Source organism: Vanessa cardui, chromosome 1, assembly GCF_905220365.1.
Source record: "Vanessa cardui chromosome 1, ilVanCard2.1, whole genome shotgun sequence".
NCBI lineage: Eukaryota > Metazoa > Arthropoda > Insecta > Lepidoptera > Nymphalidae > Vanessa > Vanessa cardui.
In genome coordinates, this window is record NC_061123.1 from 4,619,116 (window position 1) to 4,629,454 (window position 10,339).

At 33.6% G+C, this 10,339-nt stretch overlaps 1 protein-coding gene across 1 annotated transcript; it reads left to right on the plus strand.

The window, feature by feature from the left end:
- Positions 1-80: 80 nt before the first annotated feature.
- LOC124529753 (alpha/beta hydrolase domain-containing protein 17B) lies at positions 81-8,929 on the plus strand. Its single transcript, XM_047103661.1, has 5 exons — positions 81-240; positions 322-954; positions 2,394-2,526; positions 4,756-4,873; positions 8,613-8,929. The coding sequence occupies exons 1-4, from the start codon at positions 227-229 to the stop codon at positions 4,837-4,839; spliced, it is 864 nt and encodes a 287-aa protein (XP_046959617.1). The 5' UTR covers positions 81-226; the 3' UTR covers positions 4,840-4,873; positions 8,613-8,929.
- Positions 8,930-10,339: the final 1,410 nt, after the last annotated feature.

Consider the following 10,339-nt stretch of genomic DNA (forward strand, 5'->3'; position numbering starts at 1 on the left):
TTATTATAATATTATGGACATATTAGACATAAACTAAATGTATTATAGTATATATTTAAGTGTGATTGAAATATTTTAAGTATTTATATCAGTTAATTACCGATTTCAAAACGAAACCAGGCTTGAAGGACTCTCTCCAAGGCCCTAAATAAAAATTAAATATCATAAAAAATGGCTGAAATGTTGTCTAACTGTCAAAATCAGTGAAATTTCTTTTATTTTCGCAATGACCTGTAATTCGTGAGTTGTGATTTGTAAAGAATAATGTTTGAATGTTTATTTCGATGAATTAAAATAAAATTTCACTATGAACGGGTTAAGTTTCAGTGAACTCTGTTGCCTGTTTTGTTGTCCGCCATGCCCAGGGAAAATCGCGGCTAAGTTAGCATTCCTGCCTCCTGAACCCACGTATGCATTCACACCCGATGAGACTGGATCCAAATTCTCGTTAACTCTTACTGAGCGTGCGGAATGGCAATATTCAGAACGTGAAAAAGAAAATATCGAAGGCTTTTATTCGAGAACTTCAAGAGGCAATAGAATAGCTTGCCTCTTTGTTCGATGTAGCCCTAATGCTCGCTTCACAATATTGTTCTCGCATGGAAACGCTGTAGATCTGGGACAGATGAGTAGCTTTTATTTAGGTTTAGGTACTAGAATAAATTGTAACATATTCAGTTATGACTATTCTGGTTATGGTGTGAGTGGTGGAAAGCCCTCCGAAAAGAATTTGTATGCTGATATTGATGCTGCGTGGCAGGCGTTACGGACTCGATATGGCATCAGCCCAGAGAATATAATACTGTACGGGCAGAGTATTGGTACAGTGCCTACAGTAGACCTTGCAGCCCGTTATGAAGTTGGGGCAGTTGTCCTCCACTCACCTCTGATGTCTGGCATGCGTGTAGCCTTTCCTAATACTAAGAGGACTTGGTTTTTTGATGCATTTCCAAGGTAAGTTAAAATAACAATGCACACTTTACTATAAAAGTGTTATGAGTCACATTCATAAGGTCTTATATGTGATGCATTATATTTATTTATTTAATACTTGTATGTGTTGTATGTGTCAAAACACAGGCATAAAATAAATATTAGTATTTATGGAAGTTAAACATAATTATCATTGTAGAAATCTTTTTTTTTTTCTAAAACTTAATATAGATTAAGTTAAGTATTCAATATCAGTCATCAGATATATAATTATTCAAATAAATTAAATTTGTAAGTATAATATATTTTTGCATTATTTAATGATAGCAAAATGTCATTTACAAACTATATTATTGATGAAAAAATTCACTGTGATCAAATATTACATTTTTTGTTTTTTATGTTTTTTAACCTTTGAAGGTACTTGGCTAAAAACTACATGATTATTATGTATTGTTGTTGGTAATGATCTTGGTTTTCTAACAAGGCATACAATATACTTGTATTGTATATGGTTTATCATTGTTGTATTCTTCAATTGTCTGCATTCTATAAACTATTCATTATAATTGTTGCTTGATGCTAAAAGTGCCAATATCAATAACCCTGCCTCTTGATAATCAGAAAAAAAATATTTTTATATTATATTATTTTGTGTTATATTGTTGGTTGTGGACAGCACAAATAAATATATTATTATCTAAGCAATTTGTCAAATGGTTGTTTCCATTGGTTGAAAAGGGTATTGGGACCTTGTAGTACCAGGTCACAATTTTATATAGAAAAGTGCATGTCATAGTTCAAACGTTACTTTACATAAAGTCGAATATTTTAACAATGTAATAATTAATGTGTCCTTTGCTTTCTTCCAATGTTAAGTTTTCTTTAGTATTCGATACTTTGTATACTATATAATCCTAGAATTGATGGAAAATTTAATTGCTAAGAAATGTAAATGTAAATGAAGTAGTTATATATCGGTTGACAAGACTTGCCTTGCTCTTGAAATTTTGTTTACTTTGATAAAAACTATGTTTTTAATTTCTCGATCAAAATAATGCAGACAAAACAATTATGAAGTCTGACTTTGGTTAACCTCTTATCACTTCAAGGTTAATAATAATTCTTATCAGTAAATTCTTCATAATTAATGAATTATACATTTGCTTTTATTTATTTGTATGTAATTTTAATTAACTTACAACTAGTTTCTCATATTACCCAACATTAATGGTTTATATAATAAGTATAAAAAAGACTACTAAATAAATATATGTATAATAAATGTGATAGTAACATTACTCGTGTTGCTTATTTTAGTGATTTCACTTTGGCGACTGGACTCATAACATGATTTTCTTAAATTTTGGCCTATTATTAATTTAGTACTTAATTTTTAATGTTCATATGTTCATGGAGAGTATTTCTGTAGTAGTTATGTGCGTTATTTTTCTTTACAGTATTGATAAAATCCCCAAAGTGACCTCCCCAGTTCTTGTTATTCATGGAACTGAAGATGAGGTGATAGACTTCTCTCATGGACTCGCCATATATGAACGATGCCCACGCGCCGTAGAGCCATTATGGGTAGAGGTAAGTGTTATAATACGCATTCTTATTTGGTTGCTAAATAGAAAAAGTAAACAATATATGGTCGAAGATATATTATACTTTTTTAATTTACGACTAAAAAGCTATAATTTTCAGCCAAGCAATGATATAATCAGTAAGACTTCAAGACCAAATTATAGATTATGATTTTCGAAACATTAAAATGTTATTGTTTTTTAATTGAGACCCTTGATCTCTTGGGGGAAAATCTAGCCAGAGAGAGAGATTAAAAATTTTAATTTTAAATATATACTGTGAGAAATGTAAAAATCTTAATTTTAAAACTTCGCCGACTGTTTTGCTCGCTTCGCGATCAATATCGAGCGTTAAAAGAAAATAATCATGTATTTTGTTCACAATGATTGAGGCAAAATTAAACAAAATCTGTTCTAAAATGTCTGTAATGTAACATGTGGAATGTTTCTTCATAGTCAAAGTCACATTCTCTTTAATTTTTAAGTATGTTTGAGGTTTTTCGCAAATGATTAATTCTGTTCCTATTCTTAATTATAAATCTTAAGGCTTTAACTCAACTATATTCCAATAGGCTAATCTATATCTTTTATTTTTAGTCTTTATTATCGGGTGTTTAGTGTTCACTTTTGCTTTTCGAACTTCCCGGAGCTTAGTTCGTTTCTCAGAAGTCGATGAACTTAGTACGGCTTCTATAGGCAGTGCTTACCATAAATCTGTATACGTCGTTGCCTTTAGTTTGGAGATTATACGATTATCGTCTGCAGTTATGTATGTATTGCTTAAAAATGTCGAAATGACCGAATTGGAAACTAGGTATGTTTAACCCACTAGATAAGTTTGCTGAGATCCAGTTACAAAAATGTCCTTTGAGACAAAGTTTTGGCATCCATTGGTTGATGCCAGACACGTAAACAATTATCTCTTGACGAGAGAAGGTATGTGCAAATTGTAGAAATAAGCGAACCATATTGCAATACTCCTTCTTTGGAAGTAACCGTTTTTCGAGGAGGAGCTATTAAAGCTCAGAAATAATAGATTACTAATAATCCTTATTTGTTTAAATTACGTAACGTACGTTCGAAATGAGAGAATTAAATTAAACGTTTAGACGTCCACAATACACTCATGCATACATTTACATAGACTTTCTCCTTTTTAAAAGATATGATACAATTAGAATTACGTAGTTTTAATTCTTACATATTTAGATGCTTGTCCCAGCTTAATAAATAATTCATAGAGATTTTATTTAACTTATCTGCAAACCGATCTCTTTGCCTGTACTGTTCATTGCGCCTTAAAATACGCAAAGATATTTTTCGGGCTTTTATTTAAATAACTTGTACTATTTTTATTTACGACATGCTAAAGGTAAAAGTATAAATTAAAGTAAATTATATAAGGTAAAAGTTTCAAATGAATATATTGAATAGCTTAATAAGGATTAATATTTTGTGAATATTAAAGTTAACTTCAGCAGTCGTTGCTTCTTTTTATGAACATATAAATGTTTAGGATAATTTTCTTTATGCGATATATGCAGAATATGACATTCTGTATAATATTTTAGAGACTTAAAAATCTCTTTTCCTAATCCCTTTTTTACATCTGTTATATTTTTTGTAGGCCTTTCTAAAGCGCCTGAACCATTTTCAACAAACAAAAGTATAAAGCTATATCTAAAAAATATGCAATTTTATCCTAGTACAATGTTTATGTCTTGAAGTGATAAACTCAAACAATAGAAAAGCTACACATCAATGATTTTATATTAGGAGATTTACGTGAAACTGAATAATGTTACCTAATAAAATATGACTACGATTATATTCCAGTTGATACTTTTTGTTATTAAGACAGATTATTTATGTTATACAACCTAATATTGTAGATTGTAAAATATATGTAAAGCTCATCAAGAATCTCATAAAATCAGATTTTTTTTATATCAATTCAAAATCATGCATACAATCTACGCAAATCTGATTAAATACACTTTAATCGCCCCCAAACATACATCGTCACTGAACTAAAATACTTAATCAAGTCAATTCTGAGTCATTTGACATTGTTTCGATATTAATATCCGTTCACCCGTATTCGTTTAAAGTGTAATTCGTATGCGTGAGTGCAGCTATGCATTAAATATATTCTTTAGAAATTGCCTTATTGTTATATAATATTCGTAGAAGTCTCTAGAACTTTTGTTTTTTTATTACGAATGTATTTTTTCAGGGCGCTGGACATAATGACGTGGAGCTCTTTAACCAATACTTAGAAAGGCTGAAACGTTTCGTCTCAGTCGAATTGCTCAACTGACAAAGACTGCCGGCCACGGGCCAGACGACTCAAGGTAATAAATAGCTATTCTTATTGTAAATATATAATCATACATATGTATCGTGGCAAAAGTAAGCGTAGAAATATTTGTTTCATATGTATGTTTCCATCAAGCCATGTGTTAGGTCAAAAGCCACGTCAAAATGTCACTAGTCGTTTAAGACAGTGTAAAATAGCCAATAATATGAAATTGATATTCGTGTTTCACGTGGTCAACGATTGATTATTGGAATCTACACTATGATTCATTTAGATACAGTGGTACTACTAGATTTAAACTATTTAAAGTTACATACAAAATATTAGTCGACATTTTCTATCTTTTGAAAAAGACATTCGTAGATTATGTCGAAATATCGAGCTCCGTCAAATAAAAATAAAAAACATGGTATAGTTTCAGTATATAACTGTACTTAGTAATGAAAATACATTTCTTTTCCCGTAAATTGTATAGAAACAAAAGATAAAATTAACGAATGCCTTTTGTTCTCTTCTTCATCTCTAAATCGATATGTATTACTAAGTTTATTTTTATGTATGTATTTAATTTTGGTTTTTGCAACTGCTTGCGATTCTTCAGGAAGCCACCATCTTTATTTACCATTAAATTCTCACCGAACTGCAACATAAGGTAATGAAAAAGATCAAATAATTCAACTAATAGGAGCATAGCCATGTTTAGGCTATAATATATTAAACCAAGTTGAAATACTATTGCAATATTTAAAAATGAAGAATAAAAATTGTTAGATTATTTCATCAAATCATAATAGTTGAATTATTTCATTTGTATTTGAAGTTAACAACCCTCACAACAAACTACAACCTACAAACTACTTCCTATTATGCTTGAATTAAGTTAAAATATATAAACACTATTAATACCATTTCAGAGTCAATGTATAATAAGAGACTATTTACTTGACTAAACATAAGCGTTTAAATAATGTGTGTTTATATATATTCACTCAAATTATTTTACTTGTGTTCAAACAAGTAGGAACGATTAACGTCGAAAGGCACTCATGCACAAATAAATACCAGATACTTCAATATTATCGTTCTGGCTCCATTCGTTATAATATATATTTCAGCCTGTGTTTCAACGAATGATAAATTTTCATAAGAAAAAATTCGGTTAGGGTTCTTTTTTTATTTTTCATTCGATAATAAATTATAAGTTTTTATATTTATTATAAGTTATTCTGGTTTTTCTGAAAATTTTCTACCGTCACTACAAATTTCGAGAATAATCGAACGTCGTTTAAAGCTTTCCAAATTTAATATATGTTGTAACAAACTGTTTAATGGATACCATTAATAGCTCTGACTTGCTGATTTAAAATGTTCTTTAATATTTTATGATTAAGATGTAATTTTCTTCGTAATAACAGTAATAAGGCTTTGTATTTTTTTTATGAAATAATCTAAAAAATACTACTAAAACTAAGACCAGAACTAATTGGAAATCGCAATAATCAATTAATACTTTTTATTGGCTTTTTTCTTAAATAGCTTCTTGATATTGATGAATTTTGAGGTTGAGTTTGAAAAATAATTTAAATAATAATCGTAGACGATTAATTTTATTAATAATTAGGTTTAATGTGTTTCAATTGCATTGCATTTTGTGCACAACATTTCGCGTAGGCAGAAAGCTTTGTGCGCCTTAATGTGCCTTTCCCGTGAATCATAATTTTTTGAGCAATGTGAATTTTTAAAATGAAATATATATATATATATATACCAATTTATCTTTTGTATGTTAATTTATAATACAATATAAACCAAAATCGTTGTGTAATTACTATATATAATTCTCTTTTATTTTTTACATTGTGATGACTTAACCGCTATCTCTAAGTCATGTACTTATGTTATTTGTAAGTGGTAGATTTTTACTATAAATTATAAAATAAATAAAGGAATTTAAAAAAAAGCTTTAAATTACTTAACTTTGTCCGTGATAACGACAAAATGTTGTCATGTTGCCATATTCGTTATAATCATTTGCATTTTCAATGTGATCAGACTATATAGAGAGATCCGTAACAGTAAATTTTATTTAACTGCTTTTGTTAGTTTTACAGTTTCAAAATTTATGGCATTTTTGTTATATAACAGTACGAGTCTATATCGAATTTCATATACTATTTAAACTTTTAGCTGTATTCCATTTGCCTTGTAACAATGCCATGTAAGGATGATGAATAAAATACTGCTACTAGCGAACATGAACTTTGATTCTTATTTTATCTAATAAATCAAATATAGGATTTTTACCTCGGCGTGGTCGTTTCATATGCATCAATTCTCTAAATTTAGTTGAGAATTCTTATGTCAATTTTATTTCGAAATAATTAAATTACTGTAACGATATACGTTAATTTAAACTTTATCTATAAGTCAAATAACATAATTAGAAATTTTTGGTGAAAATAAAGGCATTAGGAAAATTATTGTTCATCTGTTTCCTTTCGACATCAAACATTCGTTAACTGTCAACTGTCCTAAATTTGACAGAAGAATGATAATATTACCTGTACCGTACCCCTATAACACCAATTTAAAAAAGAGTGACTTAATTATAGTCTATAATTAATTTATAATTAATTAAAAATAAAAAAAATAATTAAAAAAAAAATTCAAGTTAGAAATGCTATAAAAATGTATTTCAATTTTACATATTAAAATTTCTAACGTAGTTTGACAAAGACTCTGGACGCAGATTATTATTATTATATTCCGAATGAATATACTTCAGTCGAATATCAACAATTCGCTATCAATCTCTTGGATCTAGTGGCTAGATATAAGCTCGGAGGTTTCAAACACCATGCCGGGTAGTGAAAAGTTATTGGGTTGTTTTATAGAAAAATATTCAACAACATCAAGCAGTCTTAAATTTTGTAGTTTATTTGGATTGTACACTATCGCACTCCTCGCGCCTGAACTCTTTCCTTTCGTGTCGGAATGCGGTCCCACCAGATTATGAGTGTGGGGATACAGAGCGCACTTGTCTTTGCACGTACACTTGGTCAGTATAATATGTCCCGCGTAGTTGGCCGGTCTCACTTGATTGGCCGCCGCGGCTTAAATTGGTCAGGACATCGTCAATCACTACCGCTGATACAGTGCTCCATATACTCCACACATCTGACGTATTTTTATTACACGATTTATTTAATACACTGCTAACTTTTAAAAACATGCTCCACCATACAAACCTTAAAGCAATCCTTGTTAGGTGTCCTTTTAACCAGGAATCCGAAACTCAAGAGTATGGAAATAACCAGTTAGTCTGCATTAACTCTGCGTTAGTGTGCACCTCATTTGCAAAATTCAGAAAAATGCATTAAGACCATTTGTTGACAAGGTCACATATCGTACCACGATAATTGTTATTCGTAGCTTATCGATTTTTGCGCTAAAGAATACTATGTTTTCTATTAAACTTTCTAAATATATTTGTTTTGTAACATTTACTCCATGTGGCTCAGTAGATAAGATTATTAGTGAAGGGTAATTTTCAGGCAAGCGTCAATGAGTTTCATGTTTATGTAAAAAAAAACCCTATTCGTATTTTGTATGGGTCAAAATAAAATTTTAAAACTTTTGAGTATAAAGCCTTGACTTTCACGATCATGTATTTTTTCAATCAAGTAGGTTTTAGTTTTGCCTGTCTGTCTGATACAAATATTTTCTCTATATATAATATTATAGAATAACATTAATCTCACTTCCGTTTCTAGGAGAAGATCAAAACCCTGCATCCACACTGAGTTCCGGAACTTCGAGTTCGGCGACAGAGAGACTCCTCTAGCTAGCGGGGGCCGGGCCCAGTCGGGCCGGCCCCGAAAAGAATGTTACAAGTCTGGATGGTTCCGCGAGCCCGCGCAACCTCGACAGGAGTGCCGACAACGACGAAGCGCGGAGTCCTCGTGCCGTCGCACACAACATTAGCATCAACGTGACCGACGCCGACTCTCCGGCTGGCGTTCGTCGCCGCATCCACCTTCGGTCGCTCAGCGACGTAACGCCCGCTGCACGATCGCCCGCCGCCCGGGCGCGCTCGCACTCGGAGCGGCCGCGGCCCTCTCCGGCGCCCTCCGCGGCCCCCTCTGCTGCGCCCTCACCGGCACCGTCGCCGCGCCGCCCGCCCGCAGCGACGACGGCGGCCCCCTCCCCCCTCGCTCCTCACGCATTACTGCCGCGTGCAGTTCGCAGCGAACGCTCCTCGCCCGATGCGTCGCTACATGCTCTCGTCGACGAGCCCCGCGGGCGGCCCGAGGCCGATCCGTGGCGCAAGATGAGCGACATGGACCTCGGTCGCGCCGGCCGAAACGCGGCGCGCGCCTCCCTCGACGCGCCGCACGCGCTCGACCCCTGGGTGCGGAAACCGACGAGAAGGGCCGCCTCGCGCGACGAAGTGAGCGCCGGGTCGGAGACGAGGCCGCGGCGGGGAAAACTCGAACGCGCGGCCGGCGTGATCTGCGACTCGTGCGGCACCTCGGGCTGCGAGTGCTGGCGCGCGGCGGGCGCGGGGGGCGCGGGCGCGCTGGGCGCGTGCACGTGCTCGCCGCGGCCGTCGCCGGCGCGCCTGTCGCCGCGGCCGCCGCTGCGCGCGCACTCGCACGACGAGGGCCGGCCGCGCCGCCTGTACAAGTCGACGTCGCAGCGCCTCATCTGCTCGGCGACGGAGGCCGAGGCGCCGGACCCGCTGCTCGAGACCACGTGCTGAGGAGTCTCTCTAGTGTGACGTATGCGTGTTGTCTTTTCGATGTACGAGTATTATTAGTGCGAATTTTTATATCCCGCTAGGTTTAAGATTTCAAAATTGTAATTGTATCATATTCTATTATTACATAGTGTTTTGGTATGTTATGGTATGATTATATCTATGGTTTTATGATATTGTAATTATCTTTAAATATGAGAGGTTGTGCGCAAAATATATGAGTGCTGAATGTGTATCGATGGTTGCATTTTAATTATTATCATACAAAATTATATAGATTAACTTAGTATCGATATATACTTAAAACGATTATATGTATTATGTGCAAACGATATCTTACTAGTTCCTATGTTTATACATTACTCCCTCAATGATGTTAGTCCAGGACAATTAATTCGCGTAAAAGTTAAATTATGTAATTGTAATTAAGTAAATTCATATACTTTACACTAATTTACATTGAAGTGTTATTTAATATTGACGATAGTATATACATATACAAATACCATTTATTATCATTGTAATTTTACTAAAACGACGAATTGTTTAAAAAATCGTTTTTATTATAATCATCCCAAACGAGCAGAAAATTAATAACTTTGATAATATGTAACTATGAAATGTCTTATCCTTCTGAACATAATAATATATTATAAAATATCGATAGTAAATATTTATTGGTTCCGTCATGTGTGTGTGGTCCTTTATGTTTAGTGTATAGTTACATTTTTAAGTATTTTA

Bases quoted from the DNA above. Each gene is read 5' to 3' on its own strand.
- LOC124529753 (XM_047103661.1), top strand. The intron at 955-2,393 runs GTAAGTTAAAAT...TTTTCTTTACAG, and splicing joins TTTTTTGATGCATTTCCAAG to TATTGATAAAATCCCCAAAG. The intron at 2,527-4,755 runs GTAAGTGTTATA...GTATTTTTTCAG, and splicing joins TAGAGCCATTATGGGTAGAG to GGCGCTGGACATAATGACGT.